Below are 21,418 nucleotides of genomic sequence, written 5' to 3' on the forward strand. Positions count from 1 at the left end.
AGCGATGAAAGCTTGTTGTAACATTAAAATAAAATATTTTAATTTCTTCCAATACGTTAATATTATAACAAACTTTCAAGCTTCTGATATTTTACATTATATTTTTTAAATTATGGAGAAAGTCAAATAAATAACAATTTTGGATTAATTGAGAAACAATATTTTAACATCTTTCAATATTTTATTAAAATGTGTTAAAATATTCCCTTTTAGCCATACAGTAACACTGAAATTATAAATTCAACATAAATGTACTTATCATGTTTTCTCATGTAATCTTCATTCATATTTAATCTCTGCTAAAATACATTTATATTTGAAACAGTTGGACGTGGTGGCATTCGCCCACCTTGCCCAAATCCTCTATATCGACAAAGACACGCCGTACAGTCTCCGAGATTACATGCAGGAGAATTGTCCAAACTTGGTTGGTCACTGTTCGCGAATGAAGGAGCGATGCTTCCCGGATTGGGATGAGATCTGCTCCACCCTTGACATGAACACGCACCTACCGAAGCCAGAAAAGCAAGAGGAGAAGGAAAGCAAGGAGGACGCGAAGGAGTCGAAGGAATCAAAGGAGGAAAAAGAAGGTGACAAAGAAAAGGCGGATAAGGAAGAAAAAGAGCTGGAGAAGGACAAGGAAGTTGACGAGAACAAAGAAAAGGAAAAAGAAGGGAAATAAGCTGTCTCGAGTGGACATGCAAACAAATAAATCTTTAAAAAAAAGGGAAAGGAAAAAGAAGATTCGAAACTGAAGAAAATTGAGGGTGTGATCTGGTAAGATATAGAGAAGGGGGGAGGGGGTTGAAAAAGAAGGGAGTGTGAAAGAAAGAATGAGCGTGTGTGTGTGTGTGTGTTTGTGTGTCTTTGTGTGTGTGTGTGTGTGTAAATGAGCGCCCGCGCACGCAAGTGTGAATGCGTTTCGTGTGGAATGCTCGACAGAAAGGAATAGAAAGAGAGAGAGAGAGAGAGAGAGAGAGAGAGAGAGAGAGAGAATGTGTGCGTGAGAAAGAGAAAGAACGAGTATATAGAGAGCATGATGATAAGGAGGAGGGGTAAGAATGTGCGTGAATGATAGAGCGACAGAAATTCGATGAGTGCAAGAAAAAAGAGGGTAGTAGGGGGGTTTCAGGTTTAGAGCTCTCTACTTATACGTATAGATATTAAAATAGACTCATAATGTTAAATACTTCGTTTATACGTTCGTAACACGTTACGCCATTTCTCATCGACACCCCAGCACACCCAGTATCGAACAACAAACTTTATTATTATATTCGACCCAGGGCCCTTTTTCCCCCCGCGAAAGATAATACATACAATGAAAGCTGGATTAAAAAAGAAGAGTGGGAGGAGTAATAACAGAAACGGGGCTATCTTATAAGTCATTAGAATATCGTAGGTTTGCAATATATCAAATGCAATAGCCTGATACATTCAGGTGTGTGAGAGATCTTCTTCGCTGGACAGTGGCCAAAATGAAATGCATCGTATTCGTCGTGCGAATAGACACGATGTGTATTGTATACGATGCAGTTTAATGCGAAGGAGCAAGATCGTTTATGGTTGCGATACAGGACGATAGATAGCGCCCCTGACACTGATTCAGGGAGAAGGCGTCTTGTGGTCGCTTCTTATACCATTGGCTCTTACTGTGCAAAATGAGTTACGTACCTAGCGTTCCAGCAACGTACCGTATATCACATTATGATCTTCGTTTGATCGTGTTCTTTAGCCACATATGTACATGTCCGTACTTTTAGAATTGCTATTTAATATGTGATGATTTTAATATTTTGCATTTTTTAACCGTTCTTTCCACACAATCGGACTCCATTTGAATAATCATCATTCAAAACGTAATATATCATAGATTCCTTTTTGATACATTTGAATACTCGAATGACCTCTCAGAAATCGTTTTTCATGCAACGATAATCAGAGATCGAATTGTCAGATGCATTAGAAAAAGAATAATGACTGTTTTTCATATTGTCTTGAATTTGCATCGTGATCTTTATTTTTTTATACGACTTTCACCTCGAGTAAAAACTCATTTACGTATGTGCGTGCGTCGAGTTGTGACATTTTTTACGATTTATTAACGTCTCTTCGACGAACGAAGGATCATTTGCGATTGCGGATCGACGGTAAATGATAATATTTACGATGATTTGTATATTATTAGAGATATTTATATTGCGTGCACGCGGATGCAATCTGATTGATGGCGCCGCTGGAAGCGGAAACGGCGCCGTCGCCGCGCTCTGAAATCGTTTCAGGCGCTTTGTTTCTTCTTTTTCTTTCATCGAGACAAGAAGAAAAAATATAAATGAAACAAAGAGACAAAAGGAAACTATGAAAGAGGCATCAGGCAAATATCGATTCCCTCTATCTGTGTTTCCTTTCGATATTCGAAAATGAAATAAAAATTTTTAAAAATAAAAGAAAAAGAAAACGAATGAAACGCTGTGCTGCCCCCGTGTGTTAGTTGAACTTTATTAGATGACTTTTTTCTTCGAATGTGTGAGAAAAATTTTACATAACGAAGTAAAAAAAAAAAAAAAGAAAATACAAAAAAGTGTCTTTCACGCATCGAAATGAAGGGAAAAAAACAATTTACACACAGAGAATACACCAAACACGTACACACTCACATAAACATACACGTACAGACATTTTGATGTATAATGTTATATCGAACGGGAATTGAATGTTTTTTGTACGAGGCCCGCTTTTTAGCAAGCGTTGGTCAGAAAAATAATTCCACGAGGACACGAGTTTAATATAATTAATATTTAAGTAGCTTACTATAATTAAACGACGATTACGATTACATAAAGGACAAAAGGAAAAAACAAGTAAACAATTAGTCTGTGGAAGCTGTTTATACCTTAGGAACAACGCATACGTTTACACCCGTGGTTACATTATTATTATTATTAATTATTATGGATTATTACGAGTACGAGTAAAATAATAAGATAATGAAAAATTAGACGAAGAGGAAAGGAAAGAAAGAAATGAAAAGGAGACAGCAAGTAATAAGAAAACACTTGGACAAGACCATAAACGTTGTAAGCACAGTAGGTAGGCACACATCCAGTACAGTAAGATTATTATAAGAGGAATAATAATAATAATTATAATATGACTGCTCGTTTTATGCTCGGCGCTATACATTTCATTGTCATTATTATATCACCATTTATTAACGAAATACATACGAACAAATAAAATGTGTTTATAAATATAATGTCATCTTTACGAAATTTTCATCGATCTTTATTGAACCGACCTGATACGATGAACGTTATTTTTTACAAGTAACAGAAAAAAGAAGAATCAACGTTTTATTTTGTATTGCTTGTATTTTGCGACACATATTTTCTCCTTGTGCATTTTTAAAGATAGCACGTATACACTGCATGCAAATTTAGGTTAGGCAATATACGTAATTTAGGTTTCGTTTTTAAGAAAAATCTTCATTTTTTAATCCCCCCTTTTTAATTATGTTCTAATTATAACGAATATGTACATACGTCGTGTATAAGCTGTGCGATCAATAATTTTTTTCACACAAACCTTGATATAAGTTTTATATTGATATACATATATACATAAATGAAATTAAAGTATAATTAGAAACAAGTAGAACAATATGTGCATTATATTATAAATAATGAATAAGAACAAAATTGTCGATGTCGAGTTAGAGATTTAATAAAACACAATAAAAAAATATATTCACGATGGTCGATATTAATGTTTATTTTAGTTTATTTTCAAAAGTGCCATAAGACGAAGATGATAAAACGGAAGAAACATTTAAATAGAATAAAAGTATGATTAGAGCAATTCTTGTTTATTATCTAAAATCTGAAGATTTACATAACAACGAACGATTGAAACGATTCTGTAAGATAGTTTACAATAGAATACTTTTAATTTGGCGTAATTATCAACTGTAGCTGTATTCTTTTTAAATTTATTTGTACCAAATTGTTTGAATTAATGAGACATATAACTCTTACATTTTTATCATACAAGTTTGAGAAAATTTTACTGTTGATTGCTTTTAAAAGAATACAGCTTAATAATACTTTTTATTAATTAAAGCTTTATTTTACGACCTTCTACTCGGCACCAAGATATGTATAATATTGCTATAATTTAACGCTACGATTAACCTGTATACAATTATTCAGTGCCACGCAGATAGCTTTTTATTTTCCGAATCTTTTAGATTTGATTATGGTTACACATTAATTTTTATTTTCTGTTTAACTTTTCCTAAAACTTCTTTTAATCGACTTTTTTTTCAACAATGCTTAGTCTATCAAGATTAATAACAGGTTTGTAAAAGCAATAATCAACTCAGAAATCAACTTTAGAAACTAAAAACACAAACTTTTAGATATTAACTCTCCTTTTATTACATTAAAATATTTTTATCAATCGTGTAACTTGATAGTAAGTTATTTTCTGAAAGTCAGAAAATTCTCTAGATATGTAAAAATAGACGCAAGCAACTAATATTGCTATACATGTGGTCCCTACTGATTCAAAAATATTTTAATCATGTTCTAAGAATTGTTGTTAGAATATAACCAATGTTTTACTTTCTAAAAAAATAATTTCTGTCTATATAAGACTAATATTTAAAGAAATTAATATACATATTCGTAATGTTTGAAATAAATTACTGTCAAATATCTCATAAAACAAAAGGAAGTTCAGCAGAAACTACATAGCTTCAAATCTCTACAGTTTATCGCACATTTATTTTTATATTTTCAGAGATATAATTAATTTTCAAGATTATATATATTAATCTAAATATCATTATGGACTCGATCTAGAGTACCATGTTCGAGGTAGTGTAATTAAGATCTTAATATTGATTTAATATTTTATGTTCTTTAATATCTCTTAATATCATCCTTCCTAGGATTTTTAACTCTCTAAACTTTCGAAGATTTCAAATCAATCAGAATCACAAATAAATTTAGAAAATAATTTTTTCAATTCATTTAACAGGATATATAGCAAAATATTGTAACACACATTAATTCCGTAATCGCATAATTCCATTTTACCCTTATTCTCTTATCTAACAATATTTTCTGCGTTTTTGAACTCATATCACAAAAAACATTAATATTTGCAATTCGCATATTCTAAAAAGTGTCATTGCAACATATTAACATCATAAAAAATATGATAGGTACGTGTCCAGTTCGTCTTAAACTCTGCTATTGAAGGTTTCTCATATGTAATATCTTAACCATCACTCTCAAGCGAGTGAAACAATTTGAAAGAACTGTACGAACGGTAAAATGCAAAGAATCATGACAGCCTCCTCAAAAGGCTGTACTAGCCGTGGACGACTGCACGCCGGACTTTGAATTTGATCGTCCGGCGTGTGACTATAGCTACGTGGACGCAGCTAGACTTATTGATGTCGATTCAGTGACGGCTGATCGTGGTTTCACGTCCAACGAGTCATAAAGCGGAAACTCACAACAGAAGAGGCATTTCAGGAAGTACGGCACCTCGACGTAGAAGGATGGTGGCATTGGAATTAATGGCGATGTGGATTGCTTGTAATAGCGATACTCGGCGTTACTGGAAGATGATAAAATATTTTTCTCGACAAATCTTTCTTATTATTACATACTATATCTTATAAAAGATTTATATAAGACTTAACCCATTGTCTTAAGATCTCTCCAGTATTTGCTTTAACCCTCAAACAGTATTGTTGGGTTACTTATGATAATTGTTAAAATAATTACTTAGTTTACGTCTCTTAATCTCACAACCAGATAAAAAGTCAGTTTTGGTAACATAGAAGTGATTATTGAATTTGAAAATTACGTATCATATTTTTTCCCCTGTGATATACAGTTTAAAGAATTGAAGGTAGAGATTAAAATACACAATCTACCTTTGTTGAATCATAACAATAATCTATACCACAATTATGACACGATATTATAAGACAAGGAATTAGTAAAGACTGAAGATTTGATAAAGTGATACATGGGTTGTAAATCGGGAACTTACTCGCGATACCTCTCATCAGAAGCTCTTTCCAATAGAGGCATACCAGACAAAAATAGGATAATAATTGTAGTGAAGATTGGGGAAGCTATAGCGATCCATTCAAAGCCTTCAATCACGTTTAACGATATCGTAAAAATACCCCACCATACCACTATTTCCCCGAAATAGTTTGGATGTCTGGAGAGTCGCCATAATCCTGCAATTAAATATAAAGTAAACAGCAGACTTTGAATAATACTTTAAAAAGTTTAGTATGGAAAATATACCATCATTGCACCACTTTCCATTATTTATTGGATCTTGTTTGAAAGAGAATTTCTGTAAATCGGCATATGTTTCGGCTAATAAACCGGTCACAAAAAGCCCTGTACCAGTGCTATCTAATGTTGTCATAGTTTTAGGAGCTGGTGGTATTTTATGCCGCGGTGAATTGATGATAATCACTGGTAAACTTACTACATAAACCCATATAGCCTAAAAATAAATTTTAATTAGTTATATATACATATTTATTGTGTTCTAAACAAATATTTGATTTTGACTAAACTGTGCGTAATCTTAAAATTGTCTGTCACCTGAAATGTCCAAAATACAGCGAAGCGAATCACGTTACTGCGGCGATCTTCAAACCTCTTGTCACGACCAATTTTAATAATTCGATACAACAGATATCCAGAAAGACGAATACCCCATAAGCAAACGAATATGGTGACCATAAGCTGCCTGCTGTCATAAGGCTACGATACAATTGTTTATACAAATATAAATTAATAATTTGCAAATTATTTATACGATAATAAATCAACAATTTTAGAAGTTTTACCTATTGATACATCTAACATACATTTTATTTGTATGATACGTACTATAGAAAGCAATTTTCTTTTTAATCTCTGAATCTTTCTCTATAGAGAGATTAATGTTAAATATTATATTTTTTATGATAATCTTAAATTATTTGCACTTATAATTTAATAATTTACAATTATAGATAATGTAAGTTTTTGATGAATTTACTGATGTGGATTATATTAATCTATTACAATATAATATAAAATTACTATAAGACACTTCCCCAAAATACCTTATGGTAAATTTCATAAAGATACGTTAATAGTTCCTCGAACCTGAGAGGAAGTGTTCGAATTACCTCTTAATGGCGGCCATAGATCTCTTTCGAAAACAAACGGTCGTGTAAAAATAAACTGTGGCGGTTGAATCAAACGTTCAAACGTATCTTTCCGCGCATTTTCGATTAAATGATTTCGGTCTGTTGTTCATTTACACGAGCACGAGCATGGAAGCGGTTTTATAATTAGAATACCTTGCCCACTTGGCCGAGAAAAAAAGTGAGAAGGGCGAGGATGATGAAGTTCGTGCCGCCGGCAAAATCCGTTAATTTGTCCAGCTGAAAGGTCGCCGCAATCGTGAAGAAGATGATTTGCATGCCAACGGTGACGATCGCGCTCACCGCGAAGTGGTCCTCGTCTAAAATATCGACCGCCATTGATCCTAGTTGATTGCCCACTCCCGCGCTCGATGAACTATTTTCGAATCTGGAATCGTTAATGAAGATATTACATGTACGTTCATGTATATGCTTTGTTAGATAGAGATCTAGAATTTTACTGTTTTAATTTCATTACAGAATGGAACTTTTGGTCACCTATTCATAACTTCATATGTAATTACGTAAATAATTTTTTTATGTAATTTTATCTTATATAATTAGATATTTTATGATATTTCTTTGAAGGTTATATTTTTTTATGTATTTCGATATTTGAACTACTTGTTTATAACTTTATGTAATAATTAAATGTCAGAGTTATTTGTAACTTTTTATTTTTGTACTTCATAATAGTCCTTTACAGGTTATGTTTCTTTCTTTAAATTTGTTTAAATTATCTAGTCAGTCAAATAAAGTAATTTAATAAAATAATTAGTAATTAATAAATGAAAGAAAATTTATTCTTTGTGTTCTTGTAATATCATTTATATATAATATTTTAGCAATCTGTGTTACTGTAATTGTTTATAATACGATTGATGTAGTAGATTACAAGCGTAATAAGTGTAGTTGGAACAGCAGTGTTATAACTGGTAAGTAGTATAAGCAACGGTCTGATCAGACTTGAGAAGATTGTGTGTTGATACATAACTCAAACATCTGACATCTTTATGATTCTATTTTGTTTCTTGTATAAGCAGCCTTGATATCTATAAGTAGGCTCATTTATAAATTATATCGGCTCGTGCGTACTGCAATTGCATTATTCAATAAGAGTAGTATGTTTCCAAAAACATAATATATCTACTTGAAGCTGAAGAAAAAACACTAATCATTTTATTTTATAACTTGAATCGCTTAATTTGGAGTCAAATTTCAATAAAATTATTGATAGAAACTTAAAACAATTTATGTGTGTCAACTTGAGATAAAAATGTGAAAGATTAAAATAAAGGTACAATGTTTAAAAATAAAAAATTTTTAATTCAAAGTTAAAAATTCAGATGCTATATATTCTCCATTAGTTTGGTTAATATATTTCATTGTATAACTTTGATTCCTGCGTCAACATTATGATCATTTAACTGCCACTGCATCGTAGAGCGTCGCAATGCAGTTCAGTTTGTTCAATATCCTCACAAAAAATGTTCAGAAAGATACCATTCCTTTTACAACATATACTCGTAACACTTAAATAATCTCTTTTATCTAATACAGTAAGATTTCACAAAATATTTTCAGTCATAAAAAAAGTCAAAAAACAAAAATATCATTATTTGTACTTACCGTTCTTTAATTCGAAACTTTTGCATTGTATACTCTCACAATTCTATCTTTAATCAATCATAAGACAAAACGTATCTTCCTCAAAAAAAAAAAAAAAAAAAAAGAAAAAAGGAAAAGAAAGAAAAGAAAGAAACTCTGAAATATCAATTACTTATTCAAAACAATACGAGTTTCCGGAAGTGCACATTATCACCACTTTCGAGCCAATATAAAAAATTCCTACCATTTTTCTACTATGAAGATTGAAGAAGCAACTTGTTCGATGTTATCAATGAAAAACAACGTGAAGCACCATTCACGAGCTCGAGTATCGCCAAATATCAAAACTGAAATCGTTAATTGTTATTCGATTAACCATTTTTAAGTTACGCATCAACGCTACGTTGGAGATGAATGCGGATCACACGAGCCACTGTCACCTCGAGAATACCACGGAAATTTCAGCGAAGTCACAATATCTTAGTAGCGCGAATTTTTAGCTAATGAAGAACGTACAGAGTCTGTGCGATAGTATATACATCGGTTAAAGGGATACGACAATTACCTCGACAGAGAGGGACATCATCGTAGTAACTGACAGAACGGGTGGACTTACTTCCACCCGCGGCGACAAGCAGCGGCAGGACTACGAGGGGATTCAATGTCGAGTCGAGTCTAAAACGAGAAACCCATGATCACGTGCTATGAAACGACCGCGAGCGCATCGGCGCTTTTCTTCTAGCTCCGTCCTTTTCTCGCTACGCTACGCGTCTCTCTTTGTTTATTACTCTATGGTGTCGACCTATTGGATTTCCCGATTCAGATTGACCATCTGGCATTATGGTTTATTATAATTATTTCCATAATTAATATTTTTCCTCATGATTACTTTACCATTAATGGTTTCATTAGAAAAAATTTATTTTACTTAAAAGTAGGTAGAATTAAAATATCTTACATTAGAAAGAATTATTAGAATTTGTTATTTAAAATGATTTAGAAAGCGGTAAAGATATACTATAAGGTTTTTAATTTATTTCATGTTCTTTAAGTACGTGTATATGATGTTTACTTTTGTATATACATTTTTTGTAAGTATAGGTAACGTCTTCATGAAAGATGTTTTTTGCTCTTTTTTCGATAAAAAGGTTGTTTTCCTGCTTTCTGCATAGTTATTTTATCACAATTGCTCTTTTCTCTCAGAGCGCTGTGATCTGCGCCCATTCAGCATGGAATCAATACGTACACGCGAGCGCGGGTGAGTTTCCAGTTAAATGGAACATGGCGCATTACGCTTTTCGTTTGTATTGTCATTCATTTGTACTTGCAAAAACAATGGGCATCCTTTAAGAGACATCTTTTAAAATGCTCGGGTTTGGTATTGAACTTAGGAATTTTTTTTTGTAATTATACAAAGATGGATGAAAATAAAAAGAATTAGTAGATTGCTTCTTCAAATCGAATTAAGAATAATTTATTTTAGTATTGTACATTATATTATTATAATAGTAACTTTACAAACAATAACTATGTCTTAGATAAGATAACGTTTTTCAATGCGTATCATCTTATAAATGTTATAAAATCCAGTTTGATGAAGATAAATGATTATAATAAGTGTTTCATGATCGCGCGTTACATTTTGGTCTTCCTTCGCGATAAAAAAGTATAGAGATCCATTGTGTATGGAAATGTAATAATTTATAACTTGCAGTGCTCTGTTTCTCTTAAATGAATTGGAAAATAATATTAAAAATGTAGCATGTTTTCTTGAATCTTATTGATCTTCCATTTTTACAATATTCTCAACTTCTTTTTAATTCATTTCAACAGCTGCACTGCACAACTCGTTCCAATTGCTTCATTTTTTTCTTAAGCTAATACCTATTTTAGATTTTAAGATCTAGTATATTTGCCCCAGATGTGAAGCATGAAGACAGATGCAATGAAGAGAAGAGACATAACAAGCACAGGCACTGGTCCTCTGTAAATAGATATTTAGATTATTAGCATTTGACTCAAATATATTAGCTCATGAAACTATTTTAGCACCTCTAGAAACATTTTATGTATATATTATAAACAATATTTTGAAATTTCATTAGCACTAGAGCAAAACACGACTATTGTCAATAAATGTAATACTGATAAAATTTGTAATGGATCTGGACATATATAGTACTTACAAGACATTTCTTAGAAACATATACTTTGCAAAGATTACTACAGTATTTCAACAGTCAATAATTTCCTATATTAATAAACTAGAATATTTAGCGAGATCATTTATAATACTAATTGTATGTTTAAGGCTATTATTCATGTTTTATATTAATTTTTCACTAACCATATGTTTGCAATAAATGTCTTGTATATTATATATATTATAATAAATGTCTTGAATATATTTATAAAAAAAATTCTGCAGTTAGTATTCAAATATTTTCATGGGCAACTATACATATTTGAATTCTATATCTCTATATTTTTTCTCAAGACTTTACGTTTACTTACACTTTGATGCCAGGAGAGTCATCGGTATAAAACCTCCACATGCCATCAGAACCAGCTCCTGTGTTTCTACTCCTGGTTGAAGTAGTTGTTGCAGTTTTCCTTTGTCTAACTGTACCACCACCACCTGTTCTAGGTACTATAGCTTTGCTTGGCGATCGGCCCGCGGCTCCAACTGAAGTAGCACTAGCTGCAGCAGGCTTAAAAAGATAAACAAAATATAACCATAAATTTCTACACAAAAAACTGTCTTCATTTCATATTTAAAATTTTTACGAAAATACTTACCATTGTTTGTTATGTTTTCTTGACGCTTGTTCGTCAGTAAGTGCCAAATAAGGAAAAGTTTGTTTTATAATTTAAAATTTTGTTTAAACTCACAATGAATTAATATGTGGATTCGCTTCACTTTTTTAAGATATGTTTCGTTATCTTATTGTGAGCAACATTAAGAGAATATTGGAATAAAGTGACTTGGTAATATTGTATCGTGCAAAGCCAACCTTCTACCAATTAGTTTTAAACGTTTACTGCTAGCATAAAGCACGGTATAAACCGACGTGTCACATGCGTACCATCCACGTAGTGAGCTCCAGACACGTCATCATATGCCGTTAAATTCATAGTGATGCGTGAGCGTTGATCTTTATGCCGCGTTTTCATGTGAATAATCGTGACCAAACATTTTATTAAACTATATATAATTACAGTCTGTGAATAATATCCAATTATCTTTAAAAAAATGAGCAGTTGCATAAATAATTATTTTCAAATTAAATTAGCAAGCTTTGTAGAATTTATTAGATCATAAAATAAATAGAACACAGTACGGCAAATTTAATTGTAAAATATAGCTTGATATTAAAACTTATCTGCTTTATCAAATTTAAAATAAGATAAAAATGAAACAAAGATATAAATAAGATATTTTGATATACAACATAATAAAAGTAAAAAATTTTGAAATATCACGAAATGTCACGCTAATGATTTAAGTATTTGTAATTTTATAAAATTTCAATTTCATCGATTTTGTTAAATAAAAAAAAGACTATAATGTTACATACTTATGATAGTATAGGGCATTTATTTGTTATTTACAGAATATATGATCATTAGTTTGTGTTTCACAGTTTTCTATATTAATTATATTTTTGGTAATAAATAACATATAACTTTTATATAAGTATAGATTGCGCGAATTAATGCATGTAATTTGTCATACTGTGATTCTATACAAAAGATCTTAAGAATTACGTGCATGCATAATGGTCGCACGCATAATAATTTATGTTCTACAATTTTATCCTTTAATCTTTTCCGTGTTTTAGCAGACTAGTTATAAAATTATGACAACATATTACACTATCTCTTACAAAATTGTTCACACCATGATTGTGTGATAGAATCTTGGGATATAAAAGAAAATCGTACATATCGTTACAGGAACTTTCTCCTTTTTGTTTCACTTATTGTACATTTTTAGCCAATGTAAGGTAAAAAATACGAAACTGTGTTGCCGTTGTTTACATGTAAATCTTTACACAAATGCATTCATTATTAATAAAAGTAAAAAGTTTATAAAATACAAAGTTTAATACTTCTATTGGTCTCAGGGTGTACAGTCTCAATGATACTTCTTTTTGCGCCAATAACAGAAAATATTCTGTAAATGCTTATAAATGCAGTAGTTGCATGTAATATACAATACTTATTTGTGTAAATTAGATATACCTTTTCAACGGTATCAAAACAATGATTATTGTATGATTGTTCAGTCACTGTAGAGTATTTTAAATGCATAAATTCGAAATATTTCATACGAATCTTACAGCAATATATTGATATACTAGCAATACAAAATTTTGTAAAGGTATGTTGCATATCTAAGCTACTGTAACTTCATTATGCTTTGGCATTCTGTTATATATTTTACAATATAGAAATACTTAAAAAATTAAAATGACTTTCTCATCCATATAATTATTTCTTTTGTTAAAAAACCAATCAGGAAATACGCTTCACTTTCTTGTCATTCAAATAAAACTTCTTTTTGTATGTAAATATATACATAGTGTTAAGAAATATTCATATGGACCCAGCGCAGCAGTTACTGTTTGGCACAAGGAATATTGTTGCAAATTTTGATATACAATAAACATTATATAGTGCGATTTTTACGCAGGCGCATCTAAATCACGCTTTTTAAGCACAATTTTACATAAATGATAGCATCATTAGCCATTATTAGAAAAACATTCCCATACAATCACATTTTTTTCAACAACAATAACGAACCATAACAGGACCTTTATACATATATATCTATTGCTCTAATGCTTTACTTTTATTGCAATTAGAAACGGATATTATGCCTGCAATGTAACCATAACAATCAGTGAGTGTGCATCAATTAACATTATGCCCCTATTATAATTGGAATCGTAAATAATTGTTACGAATATGTTTTAAAAATAGAAATTAAAATACAAAGTATTTAATCATTTTGTGACAACTAACTCAAAGATATCTTACTACTGGTCATAATCTAATACAATATTTGGCAGACATATAGCTCCAATAAATTGACTTTGTTATTGTATAGAGCGAAATAAATATTCTTCTTAGACCAAATTGATCTCTTATTTGGTATTTAAGTACTTGTCACTCCCTTACGGGCTACTAATAGATTTAATACTGGATGCTTCCTGATATATGATACTGCTTTTTTATGAGTTACCATTGTAAAATCATACCCATTGCACTGTAAAATTTTATCATGTATACGAAGACCGCTCTTTGCTGCTGGTGATCCTTCATGTACTTCAGTTACATATATACCCTAAAATATTGTAAAATATCAGTTAATAACATCTGACAATATGGGATGCATTTACAATATCCTATATCATATTAATCTCCATTACATTATCTGTATAACCCTGAGGACTTTTTCTGAAATCTTGATCAATTCCACCTCCAATTTTAAAGCCACACTTCATCACTTCCTCCCCATTTTCATTAACATCCGTTTCTTTTACCAATATAATTGGTATCTAAAAATAAAATAAAGTACATAGTAAAATTTGTTCATAATAGAGTATTTTGTTTAATATTACTACATGAATATCTTTTATCATGATTATTGCATCGTATCAATTTATATTGTACGAAAACAAAAAAAATCAGAAAGAATTTAAAAATAAAATTATATATTGTCAAAAATAAAAAAAAATTAAATTAATCATGAAGTTCAATGCCTAAAAAATGCTTGACAATAATCGAACGAGTATCACTTGTATACTTACGCTTAAACATTCCATAGCAGTGCCAGCTTGATGCTGAAAAGCCATTTTCGCGCACATAATGATAAATCTTGTGTCTGATGAGATCAGATTGACAATTGCTTCTGATGATTCAACGTTACCACCAATTGCTCACGCACTATACACACCAATGTACCGATCACACAACTATTCAAAGATGTGTGTATGAAGATGTATTTAGAAAAATGTGTTATTGAGTAGCAGAAAAATTTTGGTTCACTCTGAACGTGAAATCAATCGGACAATACCGTTAAGCTTGGTACACTTCAGCGTTGTTAAGATCAGTTAAGTTAAGACAATTTCGTTCTCACGTTGACAGCCATGCGTACTGTTCAATATAGATAGGAAAATATCGTTCCAATAGAGTGTATCGTAGAAAATATCATTGACTAAGTATAGGATAGACTTGACATTCAATGCTTTTTTGTGTTCCATGTTTTGAGTCATCTGACTCGCTTATCATTTATGTGTCACATGCGATATTATCGATATATCATGTATCCCACCACCGACGAGGTACAGAATAGATGTGACATTCAATGCTTTTTCGTGCCCCAAGTTTTGGGGATTATAGACACCTCATGCCATTTTCATATATCATGCAACTTTATCGATTCAGCATAGTAGAGGTTTGAATTGAAACTAAATTTTTCTATGAAATTACAAATAATGTATAGAATAAGATATTTTGCCTATGAAGAATTTTTACGATTTAGAATTCTACACTTCTGCAAATATGTATTTAATTATTTCTGTGGGTATTTTCTTAATTTTCTCGGATGTGGTAAACAAGGCGTGGGATACAGGATAAAGGTTGCCGAATGCAAAAAAGTAGTGATATGGAGTAGGAAATATTGAATGTAGGGTGTTAGTATTGGATTGTGTATATTAGATATGGGGTAGAGAAGACTTGAAATTGGGAAGTGAAATAAGAAATACGAAATGACAATGAAACTTGACGCGATAAATGTCTGTTTCTCTTTATTAACAAGCTGAGTTAGCATACCTTGTGAAAGTTTGACACTTCGATAAGACATTCGATTGTTTTATTCTTTTTTTTTTATGTTCTTTATTTTATTTTCGCGTTAACCATAACGGACGACGATTAATTTTATCGAACTCGTCCACGGATAGTTATACGAGGATATGATACATAAGTTCTAAGGTTCACGGATCTCATGTATTATACAAATAATTCGCTGGTTCGCAGAAGCTGCGACGAGTTTCTATATCACACGCATCTCACCTATGCACGCGTTCATCGGATGCACACTCGAAAAACCAATTGCGCTATTTTTTGTTTTCGCCCAAATTTTCTTCTAACTACGATCACGCATTTTTTTTGACTTTGAAAAAAATTTACTAGAGACCATACGGTCGGTGCTATCGTACGTTTTGCGCACGATTTAATCTTCATAAAATTCGCCATGTCCGTTACGTTTGTACAGACGAAATATATATTTATGCACGTATAATAAATTACGTCGTTATCTCGTAAGAGGGCATACTCTGCATATTTGATGTCTAAATTATGAATTTTTCTCTAGGGGTTTTATAATTTAATTAGTTAAGCATATGCTGCACATCAATAGTAAGGCGAGTCATTAAAAAATGTAAAAAATTTAGAAAACATTGGGATAGCCCTTAATAAATACACACAGTAACTCACAAAAGTATTTGAACACTTATCATAGAAAACTGTTATAATATATACTGTATATTTTATTTATCTCAAATTTTACCAATATAATCATGATAGTCGAGTATCATTAGAGATGCTAATGAAATTTCAAAATGTTTCGTAGAACACAAGAGTTTATAAAAGATTTCTACAAATGTTCGAATTGTTATTCACTTTTCTGAGCTACTGTACATGATAAATATGCGACATATTATTGAGTGTGACGTTAGCGAAAGAGGAACTTCGGAAGTTGAAGCTGTAGTCTAGTAAATTCCTGTAAAAAATTTGAAATGGGAAATTGTTACATTTAAAAGTTGATATGGCAGTTTATTGATTAATTTTCAACTAAAGTATTGATATAAATATATTAGTACCATCGAATTCGATAGTTTCAATAGTACTTTTATACTGTTACTTATTAAAAATGTTTGTGTATTAACATTATTACGAACAACCTAGTCTGTTAAAAGTTTTCGTAGAAATATATTATTCATATAGAAAATGAACTTCTTTCCCTCTCTTTTCTTTTGGATAAAATGCACGGAGTATGCCCTCGTTTGTGAAAGTTCTGAAATTATGAGCAGTCGAAAAACGTACGGTCTTAGACGCCATGATAATGATATCTCGTTTAATTATTACGATTAAGGCAATAGCCTTATAAATTAATAGTCTTTGGGAACCGTAAACTCTGTTTGGCAGAAATCAACTTAAGCGTAGTTAATTAGCCTCAGTCGCATCATTTTGAGAATACGATGCGTGAGACTTTAATTGCTTATCGACATTTGAAAATGCCTTATCAGTCCGCGTAATGGGTAACTTATCGATCATCGTGAAAGTCGTCTGATTCGATAAGTTTTGCTTCAAACAAAATGTTTCACCTTTTGTTTCACTATGCATTTCAAGAACAAGCAATTTAGAATTTTTTACTCGCGCTTTAATAAAATTCGTATTAGCTTTCATGGAAGCTAACCTTTATTCTCAGAAACCGACTATCGATAAAAAAATTTCCTGTTTGTTGCTCTTCCTTCGTTTCTTTTCCCTCGTTTCGAAACGCATGGTCACGAAAGGTTAAACATTAAAATATCTATATAGAATATTTCGCGAATGAAAACAACGTAATACTTAAAGCTACCTTTTGTCGTTAATTAATAATCGAGCTCATTGTATGTCGATAAATTGTTCACCCTCTAAATATGATGCATACATGTATGTACATTTTTAAAACATACTGTTAAATACTCTTTCTCACTCACACTTCTCGATCTTTGATCGAAAATGCGCGTTTTGACGCAAATATAATCCTCGAATTATTTTATCAACATAATTAATCAAAACGAAATGTTGAAACGCACAGTCGTGCTTTCTTAATGCCGATATTTAGGAATGTTGTTGCAATTAGCACTCTGCGTAAAGCGGAAGTTGCCATGATGTATTTGGAGATTCGTTTCTTTCTTGAAACATCGTTATATTATACTTTCTTATTCTTATTAATTTATGTAGCGGTAATTTTACAAATGATATTTGTATGAAAAGAAGGGAATATATAGATTTTTTATGCTAAAATGCAAACAGCGTCGATTTAGTATAGTTGCCCTGAATACACTGAAATAAAGTTGCATTCATTCTTCTTAATTCTTTGTCAGTATAATAGAATTACAATTGTACTTAGTTATCATATCATTAGATTTTCAATGAACGCTTTATGTCAGCTTTTTTGTTTTATGATATAAAGCGAAGACCACAGGTAAAAGATACGATAAGCAATTTTAAAATTCAATAATCAATTCCATGTTACTAAAACTATTCTTTTAAGTAATTGTGGAATCACATATTTCTTGCACCCTACTGGACATTCCAAAAATAATTCATCAGTTGCTTCTTTATATAATTTTAAAGATATATTGCCTGTTTTTTTGAGACATACCTGTGCACCTAACAAGTTGTTTAAAATCAAGAAATTAACAAAGATGGACTTGTCACGTTCTTTTCGTGTGCTCTTCAAGTATAATAGAAGCGATTATACAATAGATATTTAAACGATGTTTCTCGAGGATAGCAGCAAACGATTCTCAATACCTCACTCTCATCATGCCTCTTCAACTATACAATCCATGGTAACAGTGTGACTAATGATACGTACAATCTATACTATACAGTAAGACGATTATTCACGTGTGTAATCCATCATTCCATCTTTAAATTGACTTGTAACGCTCTGTTGATGTTCTTGTTTCTTCTTGTTAATCGCTGTTGCAGAATCTTTCCAGGAATGATTGTGTTTGTTGTTCTCACGTAATGTATGTGGTTGGGTTTTAAAAGATGAAATTCTTATATAGGGCTAAGGACTTTTGTCGATACTTTCACATGTAACTGGTTCCTGTCGTTTCGCGATTGGTCGATCGGAAAGAGCTGCGAATAACGCAACGGCAGTATTCGATGCAACGATGAAGCGATCGTTCAGACGATTTGTCGATAACTTTTAACAGGAGAATGCACTGAGAAAAATGTTTAAATATAGAGAAACTATCGTTTTAACCTATAAGAACATTTTGTATATATACATATACAATATTGTGCGTATATATACAAAATGTTGTATATGTATTGTATATATGCATTGTATATATCTATATACATATACATATTATATTAGATGTTATGCTAACATTAATTTCTCTTAAGTAAAATGGACATTATCTTCGAAATGTTAAACGCTCTTCTCAGTGTTCCAACGTGAGCAAAGATTTTTACTTTTACGACGAAAATCCCTAGTTAATTCCGATTTTGACAAGAGTTATAACCAGACTCTGACAGTTGTCGAAAATTACAATTTTTCACTGTACGTTGACGTTTCTGTAAGACCCTTAGATAGTCAGAGGATTCTTTAAACCTCTATTTATACCCTTTCATGAAGAGTTCCGCTAGAATTGCTAAATCTTGATCATACATGTATAGTGAATTCTTGCCTTTCTTGTTCCTTTCTTTGTTGGTACCTGAAACGAAATTGTGTAATAATGTTTTTAGTCATACTTCAAATTGCAGGAGGTATGCTATTTTTCTTTAAATACTATTCTATCTTTTAACGCTAAACAAGCTTTGTGTCATTTTACTAGATTAATATGTGGCGTGAATTTTTATTTGAGTTCGACTGATGATGCTTTTCGGTGTAGCTTCTTTAATCCTTAGAAGACATCTGTTCAATTGGAATCTTTGGATATAGTTTGAGAGTCTTGCAATAAAATAAAATTGATAGGAATCCCGTTTATTTATAACTCAATAAAATTTTACTATATTTATTCTGAGAATTCAATGAAATGGTAATTTCTGAATATCATGATTCAATCGTTACTTGCAGAGGGTTCGATTAGGATTCTTATAAAATACATTGAATTAACTATATATATTGACCATAATAAACAGTATTCGAAGTCCTTGAAGCAAACCTTCGATATTAAATTTGGTTTGCATTCATAAGTACATATTGAACTTAATCTCATCATTAATAAATATAGTGGTATATAAATACTTTTGGTAACTATCGTGTATCTCCTGACGAAACTCATTGGACAGGATATAGTCAACCAAAATTTCAGAGGCCTTCCCAGGATTAACATGAGTAGAGAAGGGAATCTCAACGTGTCAGCTTACTACGGTCTACGGAGGTTCGTGTCGATACCTAGCGAGCATAGATTCGACGGCCTCGATCGGTAGTCTACCCAAACTGCCGCCGTGGCGGGTCCCGGTCGACAGATCTTGCCAGTCCCGTTCACGATCACGATCACGATCACGGTCGCACTCTACGTCGCTCAATTCGCGGCTGTCGCTAAACCCGCTTGGCGGCAATAACGTCATGTCCTCCACCGAACTGCACAATGGATCAGAAACACAATACTTAGAAAAATAAGAAATTATACATAATATTATATTGGAAAATATTCTTATCGCCATTCATTAAGAAATTGATCTTTGATTCGAGTTTGACTAATTATTCTGGATCTGGTATTTAATGGTTAAATAAGGTTTAAATTAGATATTTGTATAATATAATCTCAGTAGATCCAGATTAATTTAAAGAAGTTTGAAAGAATATTGTTATTAAATATTTTATATGGATATAATTACTTCATGATGATGAGAGATTATGATGATATATATGAATTTAATCGTTAAGGAATTGATGAAATTTATGAAGATATACGATACGATATCTTCAAGTAATAGAAAAATGTAATCAATGTAGTAGTTAGAATGAATTTTTATGAAATGTATTGCATATGAAAGATTTTAATTCTTTTATTACCATTGTGATTGTTCTTATAGACTTTACATTTTTCTATTATTTATCAGAAATGAGATTGATAAAATCGTGATACGAATATTGAACATAATCAGGACTGAGTGCTATGTGGAAACAAACAAACCTTGGCTACCTGCGAGTAGACCGGCTCGGCTGTCGGCTTCGTCGTCTCGCAAGTGAAGGTGAGCCTTCGTTGTTGGATTCTGTACTCGATTCCACCCCTCGTGAAAATACATCTACAGAATGATTTTATGCAATTAAGTATGTAATTGTAAATTTATCGATCTATAGACTTATTCTATAAAAAAGCAATAAATTAAATCAAAAACTGTTTTTACAAAATTACTACTTTAATTGCGAATCTTTCTAAAACTTTAGAAAATAACAAAATTTGGTAGAAAATCTGCGTCATTCAGGGGGCAAAGTAGAAAAATAAAAATTTGAACAAAACAGCAGGGTTATGTATTAATAAATCAAAGAAAAACAGTGAATTTCCAACAGGAACTAGAAACAATATTACAAAATTTACCTCTGCAAGGCTTCACTGGTACCCTGTAACTAGGTCCAGCGCACTCTCCGCAAGGGCTTCCGGACGTGTCGCTTCCGGAACCTTGACGACTCGAGCGCAGCTTGCTCTCCGCTTCTGCGATGCTTGGGAAGTATCGTTGCTTGTGCCACCTTGGAGTTTTAGACCTGAACGTGAAAGAACACCAGAAAGAGGAAGAGAAAAGGGTTTGGGAGCAGGATATCAAGCTTTC

General features: G+C 31.8%; 5 protein-coding genes across 10 annotated transcripts in view; 1 reads left to right on the forward strand and 4 right to left on the reverse strand.

The window, feature by feature from the left end:
* Positions 1-3,256, forward strand: part of fax (failed axon connections) — a 52,241-nt gene extending 48,985 nt beyond the window's left edge. Inside the window, exon 4 of the mRNA XM_069113782.1 lies at positions 326-3,256. Coding sequence (XP_068969883.1) covers positions 326-682 — 357 coding nt within the window. The 3' untranslated portion in view covers positions 683-3,256. The remainder of the gene's footprint in view (positions 1-325) is intronic.
* Positions 3,257-3,866: 610 nt separating this feature from the next.
* On the reverse strand, positions 3,867-9,563 carry LOC138180194 (uncharacterized). 2 transcript variants are annotated; one of them, XM_069113786.1, is made up of 7 exons: positions 9,411-9,510; positions 9,090-9,192; positions 7,394-7,625; positions 6,645-6,806; positions 6,336-6,543; positions 6,070-6,265; positions 3,867-5,628 (listed from the first exon to the last, which is right to left on the reverse strand). In XM_069113786.1, the coding sequence occupies exons 3-7, from the start codon at positions 7,574-7,576 to the stop codon at positions 5,436-5,438; spliced, it is 942 nt and encodes a 313-aa protein (XP_068969887.1). In that variant the 5' UTR covers positions 7,577-7,625; positions 9,090-9,192; positions 9,411-9,510; the 3' UTR covers positions 3,867-5,435. The 2 variants fall into 2 exon arrangements, with proteins under 2 accessions (XP_068969887.1, XP_068969884.1); XM_069113783.1 differs by lacking the exon at positions 9,090-9,192 and having other exon boundaries at positions 9,411-9,563.
* A 731-nt stretch (positions 9,564-10,294) lies between these two features.
* On the reverse strand, positions 10,295-11,955 carry Sec61beta (Sec61 translocon subunit beta). The gene is made up of 3 exons (XM_069113788.1): positions 11,645-11,955; positions 11,360-11,556; positions 10,295-10,829 (listed from the first exon to the last, which is right to left on the reverse strand). Exons 1-3 carry the CDS (start codon positions 11,645-11,647, stop codon positions 10,742-10,744), a joined length of 288 nt encoding a protein of 95 aa, XP_068969889.1. The 5' UTR covers positions 11,648-11,955; the 3' UTR covers positions 10,295-10,741.
* A 1,171-nt stretch (positions 11,956-13,126) lies between these two features.
* LOC138180195 (tax1-binding protein 3 homolog) lies at positions 13,127-15,030 on the reverse strand. Its single transcript, XM_069113787.1, has 3 exons — positions 14,665-15,030; positions 14,284-14,412; positions 13,127-14,198 (listed from the first exon to the last, which is right to left on the reverse strand). The coding sequence occupies exons 1-3, from the start codon at positions 14,719-14,721 to the stop codon at positions 14,010-14,012; spliced, it is 375 nt and encodes a 124-aa protein (XP_068969888.1). The 5' UTR covers positions 14,722-15,030; the 3' UTR covers positions 13,127-14,009.
* Positions 15,031-15,637: 607 nt separating this feature from the next.
* Dscam3 (Down syndrome cell adhesion molecule 3) overlaps positions 15,638-21,418 on the reverse strand; it is a 313,340-nt gene continuing 307,559 nt past the window's right edge. For 2 of the 5 annotated variants that reach the window (XM_069114043.1, XM_069114039.1), the window contains 4 exons: positions 21,190-21,353; positions 20,794-20,896; positions 20,040-20,228; positions 15,638-19,356 (listed from right to left, as the gene is read on the reverse strand). In XM_069114043.1, the coding sequence (XP_068970144.1) occupies positions 19,305-19,356; positions 20,040-20,228; positions 20,794-20,896; positions 21,190-21,353 (508 nt within the window). In that variant the 3' untranslated portion in view covers positions 15,638-19,304. Of the gene's footprint in view, positions 19,357-20,011; positions 20,229-20,784; positions 20,897-21,189; positions 21,354-21,418 lie in introns of those variants that run through there. The other 3 variants (XM_069114040.1, XM_069114041.1, XM_069114042.1) reach the window with 3 other exon arrangements.

The sequence above is a fragment of the Bombus flavifrons genome, chromosome 5 (assembly GCF_040668555.2).
Source record: "Bombus flavifrons isolate JBK064 chromosome 5, iyBomFlav1_principal, whole genome shotgun sequence".
Lineage (NCBI taxonomy): Eukaryota > Metazoa > Arthropoda > Insecta > Hymenoptera > Apidae > Bombus > Bombus flavifrons.

Bases quoted from the DNA above. Each gene is read 5' to 3' on its own strand.
- LOC138180194 (XM_069113783.1), bottom strand. From the start codon at position 7,576: ATGGCGGTCGATATTTTAGACGAGGACCACTTCGCGGTGAGCGCGATC. The intron at 6,807-7,393 runs GTATTCTAATTA...ATTGTATCGTAG, and splicing joins TTCTCGGCCAAGTGGGCAAG to CCTTATGACAGCAGGCAGCT. The intron at 6,266-6,335 runs GTATATTTTCCA...ATTTAATTGCAG, and splicing joins TGGAAAGTGGTGCAATGATG to GATTATGGCGACTCTCCAGA.
- Sec61beta (XM_069113788.1), bottom strand. The intron at 10,830-11,359 runs GTAAGTAAACGT...ATCTATTTACAG, and splicing joins GACTCTCCTGGCATCAAAGT to AGGACCAGTGCCTGTGCTTG.
- LOC138180195 (XM_069113787.1), bottom strand. From the start codon at position 14,721: ATGTGCGCGAAAATGGCTTTTCAGCATCAAGCTGGCACTGCTATGGAA. The intron at 14,413-14,664 runs GTAAGTATACAA...TTTTATTTTTAG, and splicing joins CTGCTATGGAATGTTTAAGC to ATACCAATTATATTGGTAAA. The intron at 14,199-14,283 runs GTAATGGAGATT...ACAATATTTTAG, and splicing joins CTCAGGGTTATACAGATAAT to GGTATATATGTAACTGAAGT.